General features: G+C 44.3%; 1 protein-coding gene across 2 annotated transcripts; it reads right to left on the reverse strand.

Annotated features, from left to right (window-relative positions):
- Positions 1-1437: 1437 nt before the first annotated feature.
- LOC141042030 (uncharacterized) lies at positions 1438-5460 on the reverse strand. 2 transcript variants are annotated; one of them, XR_012203836.1, is made up of 2 exons: positions 5043-5460; positions 1438-3896 (listed from the first exon to the last, which is right to left on the reverse strand). XR_012203836.1 is itself a non-coding variant. In XM_073509574.1 (2 exons), the coding sequence occupies exons 1-2, from the start codon at positions 5341-5343 to the stop codon at positions 2397-2399; spliced, it is 402 nt and encodes a 133-aa protein (XP_073365675.1). In that variant the 5' UTR covers positions 5344-5460; the 3' UTR covers positions 2192-2396. The 2 variants fall into 2 exon arrangements, 1 of the variants encoding a protein (XP_073365675.1); XM_073509574.1 differs by having other exon boundaries at positions 2192-2497.
- Positions 5461-21952: the final 16492 nt, after the last annotated feature.

Below are 21952 nucleotides of genomic sequence, written 5' to 3' on the forward strand. Positions count from 1 at the left end.
TCGGTACTTGATCGGTCGGATCGTTAAGACGTACGACTACATCAACCGCGTTGTGTTAACGCTTCCGCTTTCGGTCTACGAGGGTACGTGGACAACACTCTCCCCTCTCGTTGCTATGCATCACCATGATCTTGCGTGTGCGTAGGTATTTTTTTGAAATTACTACGTCCCCCAACAGTGGCATCCGAGCCAGGTTTTATGCGTTGATGCTATGCACGAGTAGAACACAAGTGAGTTGTGGGTGATATAAGTCATACTGCTTACCAGCATGTCATATTTTGGTTCAGCGGTATTGTGAGATGAAGCGGCCCGGACCGACATTACGCGTACGCTTACGCGAGACTGGTTTCACCGTTGCGAGCACTCGTTGCTTAAAGGTGACTGGCGGGTGTTTGTCTCTCTCACTTTAGTTGAACCGAGTGTGGCTACGCCCGGTCCTTGCGAAGGTTAAAACAGCACCAACTTGACAAACTATCGTTGTGGTTTTGATGCGTAGGTAAGAACGGTTCTTGCTAAGCCCGTAGCAGCCACGTAAAACTTGCAACAACAAAGTAGAGGACGTCTAACTTGTTTTTGCAGGGCATGTTGTGATGTGATATGGTCAAGACATGATGCTATATTTTATTGTATGAGATGATCATGTTTTGTAACCAAGTTATCGGCAACTGGCAGGAGCCATATGGTTGTCGCTTTATTGTATGCAATGCAATCGCCATGTAATTGTTTTACTTCATCACTAAGCGGTAGCGATAGTCGTAAAAGCAATAGTTGGTGAGATGACAACGATGCTACGATGGAGATCAAGGTGTCGCGCCGGTGACGATGGTGATCATGACGGTGCTTCGGAGATGGAGATCACAAGCACAAGATGATGATGGCCATATCATATCACTTATATTGATTGCATGTGATGTTTATCTTTTATGCATCTTATCTTGCTTTGATTGACGGTAGCATTATAAGATGATCTCTCACTAAAATTTCAAGATAAAAGTGTTCTCCCTGAGTATGCACCGTTGCGAAAGTTCTTCGTGCTGAGACACCACGTGATGATCGGGTGTGATAGGCTCTACGTTCAAATACAACGGGTGCAAAACAGTTGCACACGCGGAATACTCAGGTTAAACTTGACGAGCCTAGCATATGCAGATATGGCCTCGGAACACGGAGACCGAAAGGTCGAGCGTGAATCATATAGTAGATATGATCAACATAGTGATGTTCACCGTTGAAACTACTCCATCTCATGTGATGATCGGACATGGTTTAGTTGATATGGATCACGTGATCACTTAGAGGATTAGAGGGATGTCTATCTAAGCGGGAGTTCTTAAGTAATATGATTAATTGAACTTAAATTTATCATGAACTTAGCCCTGATAGTATTTTTTGCAAATTATGTTGTAGATCAATAGCTCGCGTTGTTGCTTCCCTGTGTTTATTTTTTATGTTCCTAGAGAAAATTATGTTGAAAGATGTTAGTAGCAAAGATGCGGATTGGATCTGTGATCTGAGGATTATCCTCATTGCTGCAGAGAAGAATTATGTCCTTGATGCACCGCTAGGTGACAGACCTATTGCAGGAGCAGATGCAGACGTTATGAACGTTTGGCTAGCTCAATATGATGACTACTTGATAGTTTAGTGCACCATGCTTAACGGCTTACAATCGGGACTTCAAAGACGTTTTGAACGTCATGGACCATATGAGATGTTCCAGGAGTTGAAGTTAATATTTCAAGCAAATACCCGAGTTGAGAGATATGAAGTCTCCAACAAGTTCTATAGCTAAAAGATGGAGGAGATTTGCCCAAGCAGTGAGCATGTGCTCAGATTGTCTGGGTACTACAATCACTTGAATCAAGTGGGAGTTAATCTTCCAGATAAAATAGTGATTGACAGAATTCTCTAGTCACCATCACCAAGTTAGTAGAACTTCGTGATGAACTGTAGTATGTAAGGGATGACGAAAGTAATTCCCGAGCTCTTTGCGATGCTGAAATCGACGAAGGTAGAAATCAAGAAAGAGCATCAAGTGTTGATGGTTAACAAGACCACTAGTTTCAAGAAAAGGGCAAAGGGATAGAAGGGGAACTTCTATGACGCCCCCGATTTGACCGTACACTAATCATGCACGCAAATGTGTACGACCAAGATCAGGGACTCACGGGAAGATATCACAACACAACTCTAAAATATAAATAAGTCATACAAGCATCATAATACAAGCCAGGGGCCTCGAGGGCTCGAATACAAGTGCTCGATCACAGACGAGTCAGTGGAAGCAACAATATCTGAGCACAGACATAAGTTAAACAAGTTTGCCTTAAGAAGGCTAGCACAAACTGGGATACAGATCGAACGAGGCGCAGGCCTCCTGCCTGGGATCCTCCTAACTACTCCTGATCGTCGTCAGCGGGCTGCACGTAGTAGTAGGCACCTCCAGTGTCGTAGGTGTCTTCGTCGACGGTGGCGTCTGGCTCCTGGACTCCAACATCTGGTTGCGACAACCAGATAGAAAGGAAAAGGGGGAAAAGAGGGAGAGAAGCAACCGTGAGTACTCATCCAAAGTACTCGCAAGCAAGGAGCTATACTACATATGCATGGGTATATGTGTAAAGGGGCATATCAGTGGACTGAACTGCAGAATGCCAGAATAAAAGGGGGATAGCTAGTCCTGTCGAAGACTGCGCTTCTGGCCATCTCCATCTTGCAGCATATAGAAGAGAGTAGATTGAAGTCCTCCAAGTAGCATCGCATAGCATAATCCTACCCGGCGATCCCCTCCTCGTCGCCCTGTTAGAGAGCGATCACCGGGTTGTATCTGGCACTTGGAAGGGTGTATTTTATTCAGTATCCAGTTCTAGTTGTCATAAGGTCAAGGTACAACTCCGGGTCGTCCTTTTACCGAGGGACACGGCTATTCGAATAGATAAACTTCCCTGCAGGGGTGCACCACATAACCCAACACGCTCGATCCCATTTGGCCGGACACACTTTTCTGGGTCATGCCCGACCTCGTAAGATCAACGCGTCACAGCCCCACCTAAGCACAACAGAGAGGTCAGCACGCCGGTCTAACCCTATGCGCGCAGGGGTCTGGGCCCATCGCCCTATGCACACCTGCACGTTGCGTACGCGGCCGGAAGCAGACCTAGCCTAGTGGCGTTCCAGTCCAATCCGGCGCGCGCCACTCAGTCGCTGACGTCACGAAGACTTCGACTGATACCACGACGCCGGGATACCCATAACTACTCCCGCGTAGATGGTTAGTGCGTATAGACCAAATGGCCAGACTCAGATCAAATACCAAGAACTCGTTAAGCGTGTTATGTATCCGCGAACGCAGACCAGGGCCAGGCCCACCTCTCTCCTAGGTGGTCTCAACCTGCCCTGTCGCTCCGCCATAAAGTAACAGTCGGGGGCCGTCAGGAACCCAGGCCCACCTCTACCGGGGTGGAGCCACCTGTCCTTTCAGCCCCCTCATCAGAATCACTTGCGGGTACTCCTCGAGCCGAGCCGACTTTAGACACCACATGTGTCATGTATATAATGTTTATAGTATATACCCGTGATCACCTCCCGAAGTGATCACGGCCCAGTAGTATAGCATGGCAGACGGACAAGAGTGTAGGGCCACTGATGGAACGCTAGCATCCTATACTAAGCAGTAGGATAGCAGGTAAGGGTAACAACTGTAGCAACAATGTCAGGCTATGCATCAGGATAGGATTAACGGAAAGCAGTAACATACTACACTACTCTAATGCAAGCAGTATAGAGAAGACTAGGCGATATCTGGTGATCAAGGGGGGGCTTGCCTGGTTGCTCTGGCAAGTAGGAGGGGTCGTCAACTCCGTAGTCGAACTGGGCAGCAGCAGTGTCGGTCTCGTAGTCTACCGGAGAGAAGAGGGGGAAGAAACAGTAAATACGGAGCAAACAAAGCATCACAAAACATAAGGAGGCAAAACGCGGTGCTAGGTATGCCCTAACGCGGTAGTAAGCGATACCGGTGAAGGGGGAAAACATCCGGGAAAATATCCCCGGTGTTTCACATTTTCGGACAGATGAACCGGAGGGGGGAAAGTTGCGAGTTCGATAGGTTAGGGAGGCGTGGTGGACGAACGGGTTGCTTAACCGGATTCATCTCGTCGTTCTGAGCAACTATCATGTACAAAACATTTTCATCCGAGTTACTAATTATTTTATATTTATTTTCAAAGTTTTATTGAATTTCCAAATTACTAGATTTATTTTAATTCAAAAATAAAAGCAAATTAAACTTTTGTTACCTCGAGCTATCCTAGCCTATGTGTATGACAGTGGGGGCCAAGGGCCCAGTCAACTAGCCCAGTCAGCATTGACCGGTCAAAGTGAACAGTGTATGTGGGTTCGCATGTCATTGACTTAGTTCCTTTAACCTATTTTAGCATAATAATCTAACAGTTGGTCCCACTTGTCATTGGGTCATATATTAACTAAGCTAGTTATTAAACTTAGCAGAGGGCAATTAGCCTAATGGGATGGTGGTTAGCCTCTAAACCAGATCAGGCAGCACCACGGGGAAGTGGTCAGGGACTTGGCGTGCACGCGCCCAAGACGAAGACAGGCGTGACGCGGCCATCCGCGACCTGGCGAGGCTGGTAGAGCTAGCGGCGATGGCGAGAGGGGTCATGTGGGGGGGGCACAGCGCGGCAAGAGGCGCGCAGCATGCACAGGAGCGGAGCTCCGACGGTGGCGACAACGGCGACGGCGCAGGACAGCAACAACGGCTACAGAGAGCAAATGCAAGCATTAGTAGAGTAGTTCTAAGAGCAGCAGTTAGCAGGAGAAGTAGCAGCGGCGCCGACCAGAGCAGCAGCAAGCAGTGCAGACGGGCGCTGGGCGAGGCGGCTGTGGCTGGCCAGGGGTGCACAGGGGGTGTGGGCGCCTCTAGGAGCTTGTGGAGGCGGAGCTCCGGTCATGGCGGACGACAGCGCGGGGGTTTCACGAGACGGCATGCATTCGATCTAGGGGAGAGATGGGAAGACGTGAGGGCTCACAGCGATGGTGAGTAGCAGGGTGCAGCGAAGATGGTGCATCCCCGGCGGACGCCATGGCCTTGAGGAGGAAGGCTCTGGCGCGAGCTCCCCTGCTCGACGTGGGTGCGGGCCTGCCGGCGGAGGAGGGTGCGGGCGTCGCGCGGAAGGAGCCGGTGGTGTTGGCCGGCTTGCTTCGGTGGCCGACTAGGCGGGGGGCGCCGGTGACGAGGCAGTGGACGGGCGGCTCAGGCGAGCACACATGCGCGCCGGTGAGCGCCGCCCACGGCCGGGCGTGGAGATCCAGGTGGCGGCGCGAGGACATCGGGAGAAGCTGCGGGGCGGCATGGTCGGGCGAGCATGAAAGGGGTCAAGCGCGAGTGTGAGCGCTTCCCTCTGTGGGTGGCGGCGCGAGGAAGAAAGAGGGAAGGAGCGAGGGGATCGGGAGAGATGGGATCGATCAGGAGGCTGGGCTCACGATCGGCTAGGTTAAGGGGGATTTAGGCGGGCCTTGGGCCATGTTGTTGCCAGATGGCCAAAGCCCGGGGTACTCTATTTTCTTATACCTTTTAATTTCCTTTACTGTTTTCCTTTTTCACTGTTGTTTGCATTTTTTTATTAGGCCACACTTGATCTTTTGTTCAATGTGAAACTTGACGCACAATTTCTTGGCAATATTATGGGCTGGCACAACAAGTTTCAAAGCATTTGGGAGAGTTCAACTATTTTTAGCAATTGAAAAGGTCAGATAATTAGCCGCTGGTATGCTGTTATAATTTCCGATGGCATTCTAAACATCTCCAAAATGTTTGTTTAATGTAAGAAAATTATGTAGTGAATATTTCCAACCTAAGGAACATTTTAGTTTTGCAGTTTGAAGAAATTTTATTTTGACTTTATTTTAAATTTTGTATTTGAATCGTTTTTGAACCATCGCGAGACTAACTACAGTGACCGCGGTGACATGGCATCATTAGGAGAGGGTTACTGTAGCTTAATTATCCGGGCGTCACAATTCTCCTCCACTACAAGAAATCTCGTCCCGAGATTTAAGAGGTGGAAAACGGGGGAAGAGTCTGGTTACGATTTCTAACGAATCTTCTCGGCCTTGGTTGCTCTTCTGGAAAAGGTCGATCCATTACATTGACGTCTTTATTTCTCTGCTTCAGGTCATCATGATGAAGTTGTCATCCTTTCTTCGGGATCTCCGTCATACTTAAGAAAGAATAAGGGGCATAGCGGAAGAATGGACCTCTGCAAGGTAGAATATCTGGTAGATAATATCAGGGAAGGTGGTGGAAATTAACTCTCGAATTGAAACTTTAAGAAAATATCGAGAGCAAAGTACGAAGGTATGCTGTTATAATTTCCGATGGCATTCTAAACATCTCCAAAATGTTTGTTTAATGTAAGAAAATTATGTAGTGAATATTTCCAACCTAAGGAACATTTTAGTTTTGCAGTTTGAAGAAATTTTATTTTGACTTTATTTTAAATTTTGAATTTGAATCGTTTTTGAACCATCGCGAGACTAACTACAGTGACCGCGGTGACATGGCATCATTAGGAGAGGGTTACTGTAGCTTAATTATCCGGGCGTCACAACTTCAAAAAGAACGGCAAGCAAGTTGCTACTCAAGTGAAGAAGCCCAAGTCTGTACCTAAGCCTGAGACTAAGTGCTTCTACTGCAAAGGGACTGGTCACTGGAAGCGGAACTGCCCCAAGTATTTGGTGGATAAGAAGGATGGCAAAGTGAATAAAGGTATATTTGATATACATGTTATTGATGTGTACTTACTAGTGTTTATAGCAACCCCTCGGTATTTGATACTGGTTCAGTTGCTAAAGAGTAGTAACTCGAAACGGGAGTTGCATGAACATAAACTAGTTAAGGATGAAGTGACGATGTGTATTGGAAGTGGTTCCAAGATTGATATGATCATCATCGCACACTCCCTATACTTTCGGGATTAGAGTTGAACCTAAATAAGTGTTATTTGGTGTTTGCGTTGAGCATGAATATGATTTGATCATGTTTGTTGCAATACGGTTATTCATTTAAATTAGAGAACAATTGTTGTTCTGTTTACATGAATAAAACCTTCTATGGTCATACACCCAATAAAATGGTTTGTTGGATCTCGATCGTAGTGATACACATATTCATAATAATGAAGCCAAAAGATGCAAAGTTAATAATGATAGTGCAACTTATTTGTGGCACTGCCGTTTAGGTCATATTGGTGTAAAGCGCATGAAGAAACTCCATACTGATGGGATTTTGGAATCACTTGATCATGAATCACTTGATGCTTGCGAACCGTGCCTCATGGGCAAGATGACTAATACGCCGTTCTCTGGAACTATGGAGAGAGCAACAGATTTGTTGGAAATCATACATACAGATGTAGGTGGTCCGATGAATATTGAGGCTCGTAGCAGGTATCATTAATTTCTGACCTTCACAGATGATTTGAGCAAATATGGGTATATCTACTTAATGAAACAGAAGTCTGAAACATTTGAAAAGTTCATATAATTTCAGAGTGAAGTGGAAAATCATCGTAACAAGAAAATAAAGTTTCTACAATCTGATCGTGGAGAAGAGTATTTGAGTTACGAGTTTGGCCTTCAGTAAAAACAATGTGAAATAGTTTCACTACTCACGCCACCGGGAACACCACAGTGTAATGGTGTGTCCGAACATCGTAACCGTACTTTATTAGATATGGTGCAATATATGATGTCTCTTACCGATCTACCACTATCGTTTTGGGGTTATGCATTAGAGAAAGTTGCATTCACGTTAAATAGGGTACCATCTAAATCCGTTGAGACGACATCTTATGAACTGTGGTTTGGCAAGAAACCAAAGTTGTCGTTTCTTAAAATTTGGGGTTGCGATGCTTATGTGAAAAGGCTTCATCCTGATAAGCTCAAACCCAAATCGGAGAAATGTGTCTTCATAGGATACCCAAAGGAGACAGTTGGGTACACCTTCTATCACAGATCCGAAGGCAAGACATTCGTTGCTAAGAATGGATCCTTTCTAGAGAAGGAGTTTCTCTCGAAAGAAGTGAGTGGGAGGAAAGTAGAACTTGATGAGGTAACTGTACCTGCTCCCTTATTGGAAAGTAGTTCATCACAGAAATCTGTTCCTGTGACTCCTACACCAATTAGTGAGGAAGTTAATGATGATGATCATGTAACTTCAGATCAAGTTACTACCAAACCTCGTAGGTAAACCAGAGTGAGATCCACACCAGAGTGGTACGGTAATCCTGTTCTGGAGGTCATGTTATTTGACCATGACGAACCTATGAACTATGAGGAAGCGATAATGAGCCCAGATTCCGCGAAATGGCTTGAGGCCATGAAATCTGAGACAAGATCCATATATGATAACAAAGTATGGACTTTGATTGACTTGCCCAATGATCGGCGAGCCATTGAGATTAAATGGATCTTCAAGAGGAAGACAGACAGTGATAGTAGTGTTACTGTCTACAAAGCTAGAATTGTCTCAAAAAGGTTTTCGACAAGTTCAAGGTGTTAACTACGATGAGAGTTTCTCACTCGTATCTATGCTTAAGTCTGTCCGAATCATGTTAGCAATTGCCGCATTTTATGAAATCTGGCAAATGGATAAAAAAACTGCATTCCTTAATGGATTTATTAAAGAAGAGTTGTATATGATGCAACCAGAAGGTTTTGTCAATCCTAAAGGTGCTAACAAAATATGCAAGCTCCAGCGATCCATCTATGGACTGGTGCAAGTATCTCGGAGTTGGAATATACGCTTTGATAAGTTGATCAAAGGATATAGTTTTATACAGACTTGCGGTGAAGCCTGTATTTACAAGAAAGTGAGTGGGAGCACTACAACATTTCTGATAAGTATATGTGAATAACATATTGTTGATCGGAAATAATGTAGAATTATTCTGCAAAGCATAAAGGAGTGTTTGAAAGGAGTTTTTCAAAGAAAGACCTCGGTGAAGCTGCTTACATATTGAGCATCAAGATCTATAGAGATCGATCAAGACGCTTGATAAGTTTTTTCAATGAGTACATACCTTAACAAGATTTTGAAGTGGTTCAAAATGGAACAGTCAAAGAAAGAGTTTCTTGCCTGTGTTACAAGGTGTGAAATTGAGTAAGGCTCAAAGCCTGACCACGTCAGAAGATAAAAAAGAATGAAAGTCATTCCCTATGCCTCGGCCATAGGTTCTATAAAGTATGCCATGCTGTGTACCAGATCTATTGTATACCCTACACTGATTTTGGCAAGGGAGTACAATAGTGATCTAGGAGTAGATCACTGGACAGCGGTCAAAATTATCCTTACTGGAATAAGGATATGTTTCTCGATTATGGAAGTGACAAAAGGTTCGTCGTAAAGGGTTACGTCGATGCAAGTTTTGACACTAATCTAGATTACTCTAAGTCTCGGTCTAGATACATATTGAAAGTGGGAGCAACTAGCTAGAGTAGCTCCGTGCAGAGCATTGTAGACATAGAAATTTGCAAAATACTTACGGATCTGAATGTGACAGACCCATTGACTAAAATTATCTCACAATCAAAACATGATCACACCTTAGTACTCTTTGGGTGTTAATCACATAGCGATGTGAACTAGATTATTGACTCTAGTAAACCCTTTGGGTGTTGGTCACATGACAATGTGAACTATGGGTGTTAATCACATGGTGATGTGAATTATTGATGTTAAATCACATGGCGATGTGAACTAGATTATTGACTCTAGTGCAAGTGGGAGACTGAAGGAAATATGCCCTAGAGGCAATAATAAAGTTATTATTTATTTCCTTATATCATGATAAATGTTTATTATTCATGCTAGAATTGTATTAACCGGAAACATAATACATGTGTGAATACATAGACAAACAGAGTGTCACTAGTATGCCTCTACTTGACTAGCTCGTTGATCAAAGATGGTTAAGTTTCCTAGCCATTGACATGGGTTGTCATTTGATTAACGGGATCGCCTCATTAGGAGAATGACATGATTGACTTGACCCATTCCGTTAGCTTAGCACTCGATCGTTTAGTATGTTGCTATTGCTTTCTTCATGACTTATACATGTTCCTATGACTATGAGATTATGCAACTCCCGTTTACCGGAGGAACACTTTGTGTGCTACCAAATGTCACAACGTAACTGGGTGATTATAAAGGTGCTCTACAGGTGTCTCCAAAGGTACTTGTTGGGTTGGCGTATTTCGAGATTAGGATTTGTCACTCCGATTGTCGGAGAGGTATCTCTGGGCCCACTCGGTAATGCACATCACTATAAGCCTTGCAAGCATTGTGACTAATGAGTTAGTTGCGGGATGATGTATTACGGAACGAGTAAAGAGACTTGCCGGTAACGAGATTGAACTAGGTATCGAGATACCGACGATCGAATCTCTGGCAAGTAACATACCGATGACAAAGGGAACAACGTATGTTGTTATGCGGTCTGACCGATAAAGATCTTCGTAGAATATGTGGGAACCAATATGAGCATCCAGGTTCCGCTATTGGTTATTGACCGGAGAGGTGTCTCGGTCATGTCTACATAGTTCTCGAACCCGTAGGGTCCGCACGCTTAAAGTTACGATGACAGTTATATTATGACTTTATATGTTTTGATGTACCGAAGGTTGTTCGGAGTCCCGGATGTGATCACGGACATGACGAGGAGTCTCGAAATGGTCGAGACATAAAGATTGATATATTGGACGACTATATTCGGACACCGGAAGTGTTCCGGAGAAGTTTCGGATAAAACCGGAGTGCCGGAGGGGTTACCGGAACCCCCCGGGGAAGTATTGGGCCTTAGTGGGCCTGAGGGGAGAGAGAGGGCAGCAGCCCAGGAGGTGGCGCACTCCCTCCCATGGGGAGTCCGAATTGGACTAGGGGAGGGGGGCGCGGCCCCTCTTTCCCTCTCCCTCTCCCTCTCTTTCCTTCCCCCTTCTCTCTTCCTAGTTGGACTAGGAAAGGGGAGTCCTACTCCTACTAGGAGGAGGACTCCCCCCTCCTTGGCGCGCCCCAAGGGCCGGCCGGCCTCCCCCCTTGCTCCTTTATATACGGGGGCAGGGGGGCACCTCTGAACACACAATTGATATACGATATTTTAGCCGTGTGCGGTGCCCCCCTCCACCATATTACACCTCGATAATATCGTAGCGGAGCTTAGGAGAAGCCCTGAGTCGGTAGAACATCATCATCGTCACCACGCCGTCGTGCTGACGAAACTCTCCCTCAACACTCGGCTGGATCGGAGTTCGAGGGACGTCATCGAGCTGAACGTGTGCTGAACTCGGAGGTGCTGTGCGTTCGGTACTTGATCGGTCGGATCGTGAAGACGTACGACTACATCAACCGCGTTGTGTTAACGCTTCCGCTTTCGGTCTATGAGGGTACGTGGACAACACTCTCCCCTCTCGTTGCTATGCATCACCATGATCTTGCGTGTGCGTAGGAATTTTTTTGAAATTACTACGTTCCCCAACATATGTACCAGTAGCTATGTGTTTGATCTCTCTCTCTCTCTCTCTCTCTCTCTCGTGTTCTTGATATGGCACGATCTTGATGTATCGCGAGCTTTGCTATTATAGTTGGATCTTATGATGTTTCTCCCCCTCTACTCTCTTGTAATGGATTGAGTTTTCCCTTTGAAGTTATCTTATCGGATTGAGTCTTTAAGGATTTGAGAACACTTGATGTTTGTCTTGCATGTGCTTATCTGTGGTGACAATGGGATATTCACGTGATCTACTTGATGTATGTTTTGGTGATCAACTTGCGGGTTCAGTGACCTTGTGAACTTATGCATAGGGGTTGGCACACATTTTCGTCTTGACTCTCCGGTAGAAACTTTGGGGCACTCTTTGAAGTTCTTTGTGTTGGTTGAATAGATGAATCTGAGATTGTGTGATGCATATCGTATAATCATACCCATGGATACTTGAGGTGACATTGGAGTACCTAGGTGACATTAGGGTTTTGGTTGATTTGTGTCTTAAGGTGTTATTCTAGTACGAACTCTATGATAGATCGAACGGAAAGAATAGCTTCGTGTTATTTTACTACGGACTCTTGAATAGATCGATCGGAAAGGATAACTTTGAGGTGGTTTCGTACCCTACAATAATCTCTTTGTTTGTTCTCCGCTATTAGTGACTTTGGAGTGACTCTGTTGAATGTTGAGGGATAGTTATATGATCCAATTATGTTATTATTGTTGAGAGAACTTGCACTAGCGAAAGTATGAACCCTAGGCCTTGTTTCCTAGCATTGCAATACCGTTTGTGCTCACTTTTATCATTAGTTACCTTGCTATTTTTATATTTTCAGATTACAAAAACCTATATCTACCATCCATATTGCACTTGTATCACCATCTCTTCGCGGAACTAGTGCACCTATACAATTTACCATTGTATTGGGTGTGTAGGGGACACAAGAGACTCTTTGTTATTTGGTTGCAGGGTTGTTTGAGAGATACCATCTTCATCCTACGCTTCCCACGGATTGATAAACCTTAGGTCATCCGCTTGAGGGAAATTTGCTACTCTCCTACAAACCTCTGCACTTGGAGGCCAACAATGTCTACAAAAAGAAGGTTGTGTAGTAGACATCAAGACCCGAAACATTCTTCCTCTGCAGCAAGCCTCTATTTTAACGAAATCCATTTTGAGCCCTGTTTTGGCACTATGCCGGAGGGAGGAATCATTGGGGAGGCTATCTTCATCAACCTTGCTGCCTCCATGATGACGTGTGAGTAGTTCCTTCAGGACCTACGAGTCCATAGTAGTAGCTAGATGGCTTTCTCTCTCTCTCTTTTGATCTTCAATACAATGATCTTCTCTAAGATCAATCCTATGTAATCTTTTGCGGTGTGTCTGTTTGGATCCGATGAATTGTGGGTTTATGATCAGATTATTCATTGAATTTATACTAGTCTCTTGAGATTTATTTGTTGCGTAATTTTATAGCTTTGTATTTATCGCTGGTCTATTCGTCTACTTTATCGTCAGCGGGAGAGGTGTTTTGTGGTAGGTTTAATCTTGCAGTGATCTTGCCATGTGACAGGAGGGGTAAATGCACGTATTGTATTGTTGCTACTAAGGATAAAAAGATGGGGTTTGATCATATTGATTGATCTTATTTTTTTATATTATGTCATCTTGCTTAAAGCATTACTCTGTTTGTCATGAACTTAATACTTTGGACGGTCTTGAGGTGGAGTAATAGTAGTAGATGCAGTTGGATTAACGGTCTACTTGTCATGGACGTAATGCTTATGTAATGATTATGCCACGGATGATCATCATAACTATGCTCAATTATGTCGATTGCCCAACAGTAATTTGTTTACCCACCGTTGTCATGCTTTCGAGAGAGATGTCACTAGTGAACCTATGGCCCCCGGGTCCATTCTCCATCAATACTAAGAATCCTACAATTGCTTGTTCGCTCTCTTTTATTTTTCCTTTTACTTTTTATTGCTTTGCCTATCACTATCAGTTTTAATCTTGCAACTAGCAAGAACAACGGGAGTGACGACCCCCTTGCCTTTGCTGGGTGCAAGAAATTGTTGTGTCTATGTGCAGGTACTGTTCATGTTGCTGGTGGGGTGCCTCCTACTGATTCGATAAATCTTGATTCTTAACTGAGGGAAATACTATCTGCTAATATACTGCTTCACCCTTCCTCTTTGGGGAAAGCCAACAACTCCATCGTGAGTAACAGAAGAATTTCTGGTGTCGTTATCAGGGAAACATCACCTACCAAATTAGGTGCCTTCACACAAACACATCACTTTTGCTTGTTTTATCTTATTTGCCTTTTTATTTGTCTTCTTCTTTTGTTTGCCAAAAAAATTGAAAAATACCAAAAAATATTCGTGTTACTATCTTTGCTTGAATTGTCACTATGTATACTCCATAAAATACTAAGCTATGTGATTTCTCAAGTACTAATAACAATGATCATTAATACTCCTATTGCTCCTCCCGCCACTAGTGTGGAGTCTTATGATATTAAAGTTGCCTTGCTAAATCTTGTTATAAAGAACAATTTGATGGTACTCCCAATGAAGATGATGCATCCCATCTTAATACTTTCATTGGAAAGATGTGGATAATGATATTGTTAAATTGATATTGTTGCCTTTCTCTCTAAGCGATTGAGCTAAAGCATGGTTTTCATCTTTACCGATAAATAGTATTGATTCATAGGCTAAGTGTAAAGATTCTTTTATTACCAAGTCTTTTTCTCCCGCTAAAATAATATCTTTGAGGAATCAAATTATGAATTTTAAACAACATGACCAAGAACATGTTGCACAATCATGGGAAAAGATGAAATTTATGCTTAAAAATTGTCCCACACATGGATTAAGCCTTTGAATGATAGTGCAAAAAATATGTCGGACTAAACTTTGTTTCAAGAAACCTTCTGGATTCAGCTGCATGTGGTACGTTCATGGGGATAACACTGGAGAGTCCACAAAGCTTCTTGATAATATGACATCAAATTATTCCCAATGGCACACAAAGCGCTCTCCTACCGGTAAGAAGGTAAACTCCGTCGAAGAAATTTCCTCTCTAAATGAAAAGGTTGATGCTATTATGTCCATGCTTGTGATACTTCTCCAATGTATCTACTTCTTCTCATGCTTTTCCTCTTGTTTTGGACTCTAATTTGCATGATTTGAATGAAACTAACCCCGGACTGATGTTGTTTTTAGCAGAACTACCATGGTGTTGTTTTTGTGCCGAAATAAAAGTTCTCAGAATGGAACGAAACTTTGCGAGGATTTTTTATATCAATAATAAGAATTTCTGGAGCCAAGACCTGCTGGAGAGGGGCACCTGGGTGGGCACAACCCACCAGGGCGCGCCCCCTCTCCTGGCGCGCCCAGCTGGGTTGTACCCACCTGGTGGCCCCGCTGATGACCCCCCTGATACTATAAAATCACATTATTCCAGAAAAAATCAGGGAGAAAGAATTATCGCGATCCACAAGACGGAGCCGCCGCCAAGCCCTGTTCTTCCTCAGGAGGGCAGATTTGGAGTCCGTTTTGGGGCTCCGGAGAGGGGGGTCTTCGTTCTTCGTCATCACCAACCAATCTCCATCGCCAATTCCATGATGCTCCCCACCGGGAGTGAGTAATTCCTTCGTAGGCTCGCTGGTCGGTGAGGAGTTGGATGAGATTCATCATGTAATCGAGTTAATTTTGTTAGGGCCTGATCCCTAGTATCCACTATGTTCTAAGATTGATGTTGCTATGACTTTGCTATGCTTAATGCTTGTCACTTTGGGCCTGGGTGCCATGAACTCAGATCTGAACCGTTTATGAATTCATCATTATATCCATGTTTTAGATCCGATCTTGCAAGTTATAGTCACCTACTACGGTTATGATCCGACAACCCCGGAGTGACAACAACCGAGCCCACTCTCGGTGATGACCGTAGTTTGAGGAGTTCATGTATTCACTATGTGTTAATGCTTTCTTCCAGTTCTCTATTAAAAGGAGGCCTTAATATCCCTTAGTTTCCAATATGGACCCCACTGCCATGGGAGGGTAGGACAAAAGATGTCATGCAGGTTCTTTTAATAAAGCACGTATGACTATTTACGGAATACATGCCTACATTATATCGATGAACTGGAGCTAGTGCCGTATCGCCCTAGGTTATAACTGTCTCATGATGAATATCATCCAAGAAGTCACCGATCCAATGCCTACGAATTTATCCTTATTGATCTTGCTGCGTTACTATTGCTATCATCACTGTTACACTTGCTACAAAACTACTGCTATCACTGTTACTGTTACCGTTGCTGCTGTCACTATTATCAAAACTATCAAACTACTTTGCTACTGATCACTTTGCTGCAGATAATTATGTTGGAAATATGCCCTAGAGGCAATAATAAATTGGTTATTATTATATTTCCTTGTTCATGATAATCGTTTATGGTCCATGCTAGAATTGTATTGATAGGAAACTCAGATACATGTGTGGATACATAGACAACACCATGTCCCTAGTAAGCCTCTAGTTGACTAGCTCGTTGATCAATAGATGGTTATGGTTTCCTGACAATGGACATTGGATGTCGTTGATAACGGGATCACATCATTAGGAGAATGATGTGATGGACAAGACCCAATCCTAAGCATACCATAAAAGATCGTGTAGTTCGTTTGCTAGAGCTTTTCCAATGTCAAGTATCATTTCCTTAGACCATGAGATCGTGCAACTCCCGGATACCGTAGGAGTGCTTTGGGTGTACCAAACGTCACAACGTAACTGGGTGGCTATAAAGGTTCACTACGGGTATCTCCGAAAGTATCTGTTGGGTTGGCACGGATCGAGACTGGGATTTGTCACTCCGTATGACGGAGAGGTATCTCTGGGCCCACTCGGTAATGCATCATCATAATGAGCTCAATGTGACTAAGGAGTTAGCCACAGGATCATGCATTACGGTACGAGTAAAGTGACTTGCCGGTAACGAGATTGAACAAGGTATTGGGATACCGACGATCGAATCTCGGGCAAGTAACGTACCGATTGACAAAGGGAATTGTATACGGGATTGATTGAATCCCCGACATCGTGGTTCATCTGATGAGATCATCGTGGAACATGTGGGAGCCAACATGGGTATCCAGATCCCGCTGTTGGTTATTGACCGGAGAGGCGCCTCGGTCATGTCTGCATGTCTCCCGAACCCGTAGGGTCTACACACTTAAGGTTCGGTGATGCTAGGGTTGTAGAGATATTAGTATGCGGAAACCCGAAAGTTGTTCGGAGTCCCGGATGAGATCCCGGACATCATGAGGAGTTCCGGAATGGTCCGGAGGTGAAGAATTATATATGGGAAGTCAAGTTTCGGCCACCGGGAAAGTTTCGGGGGTCACCGGTAGTGTACCGGGACCACCGGAAGGGTCCCGGGGGTCCACCGGGTGGGGCCACCTATCCCGGAGGGCCCCATGGGCTGAAGTGGGAAGGGAACCAGCCCTTAGTGGGCTGGGGCGCCCCCCATGGGCCTTCCCCCTGTGCCTAGGGTTGGAAACCCTAGGGTGGGGGGGGCGCCCCACTTGCCTTGGGGGGTAAGTTTCCCCCTGGCCGCCCCCCCCCCCCTTGCAGATGGGATCCAGGCCGGTGCCCCCCCCCTCCCAGGGGGGCTATATATAGTGGGGGAGGGAGGGCAGCAAGATGACAGCCCCTGGCGCCTCCCTCTCCCCCTGCAACACCTCTCCCTCTCGCAGAAGCTTGGCGAAGCCCTGCCGAGATCCCGCTACTTCCACCACCACGCCGTCGTGCTGCTGGATCTCCATCAACCTCTCCTCCCCCCTTGCTGGATCAAGAAGGAGGAGACATCGCTTCTCCGTACGTGTGTTGAACGCGGAGGTGCCGTCCGTTCGGCACTCGGCCATCGGTGATTTGGATCACGGTGAGTACGACTCTATCAACCCCGTTCATTGGAACGCTTCCGCTCGCGATCTACAAGGGTATGTAGATGCACTCCTTTCCCCTCGTTGCTAGTATACTCCATAGATGGATCTTGGTGATGCGTAGAAAAATTTTAAATTGTGCTACGATCCCCAACAGTGGCATCATGAGCTAGGCCTATGCGTAGTTACTATGCACGAGTAGAACACAAAGCAGTTGTGGGTGTTGATGTTGCCAATTCTTCTTGCCGTTACTAGTCTTATCTTGATTCGGCGGCATCGTGGGATGAAGCGGCCCGGACCGACCTTACACGTACTATTACGTGAGACAGGTTCCACCGACTGACATGCACTAGTTGCATAAGGTGGCTAGCGGGTGTCTGTCTCTCCCACTTTAGTCGGATCGGATTCAATGAAAAGGGTCCTTATGAAGGGTAAATAGAAATTGGCATATCACGTAGTGGCTTTTGTGTAGGTAAGAAACGTTCTTGCTAGAAACCCATAGCAGCCACGTAAAACATGCAACAACAATTAGAGGACGTCTAACTTGTTTTTGCAGGGTATGCTATGTGATGTGATATGGCCCAAAAGGATGTGATGAATGATATATGTGATGTATGAGATTGATCATGTTCTTGTAATAGGAATCACGACTTGCATGTCGATGAGAATGACAACCGGCAGGAGCCATAGGAGTTGTCTTAATTTATTGTATGACCTGCGTGTCAATGAAAACGCCATGTAATTACTTTACTTTATTGCTAACCGTTAGCCATAGTAGTAGAAGTAATAGTTGGCGAGACAACTTCATGAAGACACAATGATGGAGATCATGATGATGGAGATCATGGTGTCATGCCGGTGACGAAGGTGATCATGCCGCGCCTCAAAGATGGAGATCAAAGGCACAAGATGATATTGGCCATATCATGTCACTTTATGATTTGCATGTGATGTTTATCATGTTTACATCTTATTTGCTTAGAACGACGGTAGCATAAATAAGATGATCCCTCACTAAAATTTCAAGAGACGTGTTCCCCCTAACTGTGCACCGTTGCAAAGGTTCATTGTTTCGAAGCACCACGTGATGATCGGGTGTGACAGATTCTAACGTTCGAATACAACGGGTGTTGACGAGCCTAGCATGTACAGACATGGCCTCGGAACACATGCGAAACACTTAGGTTGACTTGACGAGCCTAGCATGTACAGACATGGCCTCGGAACACAAGAGATCGAAAGGTCGAACATGAGTCGTATAGTAGATACGATCAACATGGAGATGTTCACCGATGATGACTAGTCCGTCTCACGTGATGATCGGACACGGCCTAGTTTGACTCGGATCATGTATCACTTAGATGACTAGAGGGATGTCTATCTGAGTGGGAGTTCATTAATCAGATGAACTTAATTATCATGAACATAGTCAGAAGGTCTTTGCAAATTATGTCATAGCTTGCGCTTTAGTTCTACTGGTTAAGATATGTTCCTAGATAAAATTTAGTTGAAAGGTGGTAGTAGCAATTATGCGGACTGGGTCCGTAAACTGAGGATTGTCCTCATTGCTGCACAGAAGGCTTATGTCCTTAATGCACCGCTCGGTGTGCTGAACCTCGGCGTCGTCTGTAGATGTTGCGAAACATCTGACATACACGTTTTGATGACTACGTGATAGTTCAGTGCGTAATGCTAACGGTTTAGAATTTTGGCACCAAAGACGGTTTTTGAAACGTCGCAGAACATATGAGATGTTCCGAAGACTGAAATTGGGATTTTGGACTAGTGCCCACGTCAAGAGGTATGAGACCTCTGACAAGTTTCTTAAGCCTGCAAACTGAGGGAGAAAAGCTCAATCGTTGAGCATGTGCTCAGATTGTCTGAGTACCACAATCGCTTGAATCAAGTGGGAGTTAATCTTCTAGATGAGATAGTGATGGTTCTCCATAGTCACTGCCACCAAGCTATTAGAGCTTCGTGATGAACTATAACATATCAGGGATAGACATGACGATCCTTGAGCAACTCGCGATGTTTGACACCGCGAAAGTAGAAATCAAGAAGGAGCATCAATTGTTGATGGTTAGTAAAACCACTAGTTTCTAGAAGGGCAAGGGCAAGAAGGGATACTTCATGAAACAGCAAATCATTTGCTGCTCTAGCGAAGAATCCCAAAGTTAAAACCAAACCCGAGACTAAGTGCTCCTGTAATGAGGGTAACGGTCACTGAAGCAGAACTACCCTAGATACTTGGTAGATGAGAAGGCAGGCAAGGTCGATAGAAGTATATTGGATATACATTAAATGAATGTGTACTTTACTAGTACTCCTAGCAACACCAGGGTATTAGATACCGGTTCGGTTGCTAAGTGTTAGTAACTCGAAATAAAAGCTGCGGAATAAACGGAGACTAGCTAAAGGTGAGATGACGATATGTGTTGGAAGTGTTTCCAAGGTTGATGTGATCAAGCATCGCATGCTCCCTCTACCATCGAGATTTGGTGTTTGCGTTGAGCATGATTGGATTATGTTTATCGCAATACGGTTATTCATTTAAGGAGAATAATGGTTACTCTGTTTATTTGAATAATACCTTCAATGGTCTTGCACCTAAAATGAATCTCGATCGTAGTGATACACATGTTCGTGCCAAAAGATATAAAATAGTAATGATAGTTCCACATACTTGTGGCACTGCCATTTGAGTCATATTGGTATAGAACGCATGAAGAAGCTCCATGTAGATGGATCTTTGGACTCACTCGTTTTTGAAAAGATTGAGACATGCGAACCATGTCTATTGGTATATATGCATGAAGAAACTCCATGCAAATGGATCGTTTGTACTCACTTGATTTTGAATCACTTGAGACATGCAAATCATACCACATGGGCAAGATGACTGAAAGGCCTCGTTTTCAGTAAGATGGAACAAGAGAGCAACTTATTGGAAGTAATACATTTTGATGTATGTAGTCCAATGAGTGCTGAGGCATGCAGTGGATATCGTTATGTTCTTACTTCACAGATGATTTGAGTAGATACTGAGAATATTTACTTGATGAAACACAAGTCTGAATTATTGAAAGGTTCAAGTAATTTCAGAGTGAAGTTGAAGATCGTCGTGACAAGAGGATAAAATGTCTATGATATGACCATAGAGATATCTGAGTTACGAGTTTGGCACACAATTAAAACATTGTGGAAAGTGTTTCACATTAATACCGCCTGGAACACCACAGTGTGATGGTGTGTCCGAACATCATAACTGCACCCTATTGGATATGGTGCATGCCATGATGTCTCTTATCGAATTACCACTATCGTTTACAGGTTAAGCATTAGAGACAACCACATTCACTTTAAATAGGGCACCATGCAATTTCGTTGAGACGACACCGTTTAGAGAAACCTGAGTTGTCGTTTCTTAAAAGTTTGGGGCAGCGATGCTTATGTGAAAAAGTTTCAGGCTGATAAGCTCGAACCCAAAGCGGATAAATGCATCTTCATAGAAAACCCAAAACAGTTGGGTATACCTCCTATTTCAGATCTGGAAGCAAAAGTAATTGCTTCTAGAAACGAGTCCTTTCTCGAGGAAAAGTTTCTCTCGAAAGAATTGAGTGGGAGGGTGGTGGAGACTTGATGAGGTTATTGAACCATAACTTCAACTAGTGTGTAGCAGGGCACAGGAAGTTGTTCCTGTGGCACCTACACCAATTGAAGTGGAAGCTTATGATAGTGATCATGAAACTTCGGATCAAGTCACTACCAAACCTCGTAGGTCGACAAGGATATGTACTACTCCTGAGTGGTACGGTAATCCTGTCTTAGATATCATGTTGTTAGACAACAATGAACCTACGAGCTATGGAGAAGCAATGGTGGGGCCATATTCCGACAAATGGTTAGAAACCATAAAATCTGAGATAGAATCCATATATCAGAACAAAGCATGGACTTTGGTGAACTTGCCCGATGATCGGCAAGCCATTGAGATAAATGGATCTTTAAGAAGAAGACGGACGTGGACGGTAATGTTACCGTCTATGAAGCTCGACTTGTGGCAAAGAGTGTTTTCACAGGTTCAAGGAGTTGACTACGATGAGATTCTCTCATCCGTAGCGATGCTTAAGTCCGTCGGAATCATGTTAGCATTAGCTGCATTTATGAAATCTGGCAGATGGATGTCAAAACAAGTTTCCTTACCAGTTTTCGTAAGGAAAGGTTGTATGTGATACAATCAGAAAGGTTTTGTCGATCCGAAGGATGCTAAAAGGTATGCTAGCTCCAGCGATCCTTCCATGGATTAAAGCAAGCATCTCGGAGTCAGAATATATGCTTTGATGGATTGATCAAAGTTTTGGGTTTATACAAAGTTTGTTAGAAACTTGTATTTACAATAAAGTGAGTGGGAGCGCTACAACATTTCTGATAAATAT

The sequence above is a fragment of the Aegilops tauschii genome, chromosome 2 (genome assembly GCF_002575655.3).
Source record: "Aegilops tauschii subsp. strangulata cultivar AL8/78 chromosome 2, Aet v6.0, whole genome shotgun sequence".
In the NCBI taxonomy this organism is placed as follows: Eukaryota; Viridiplantae; Streptophyta; class Magnoliopsida; order Poales; family Poaceae; genus Aegilops; species Aegilops tauschii.

What these genes read in the sequence shown, in the direction of transcription:
- LOC141042030 (XM_073509574.1), bottom strand. Translation starts at nt 5,343, where the DNA reads ATGTCCTCGCGCCGCCACCTGGATCTCCACGCCCGGCCGTGGGCGGCG. An exon ending in CCCTGCTACTCACCATCGCT is followed by an intron (nt 2,498 to 5,042) that starts GTGAGCCCTCAC and finishes TGTCGCAACCAG; the next exon opens with ATGTTGGAGTCCAGGAGCCA.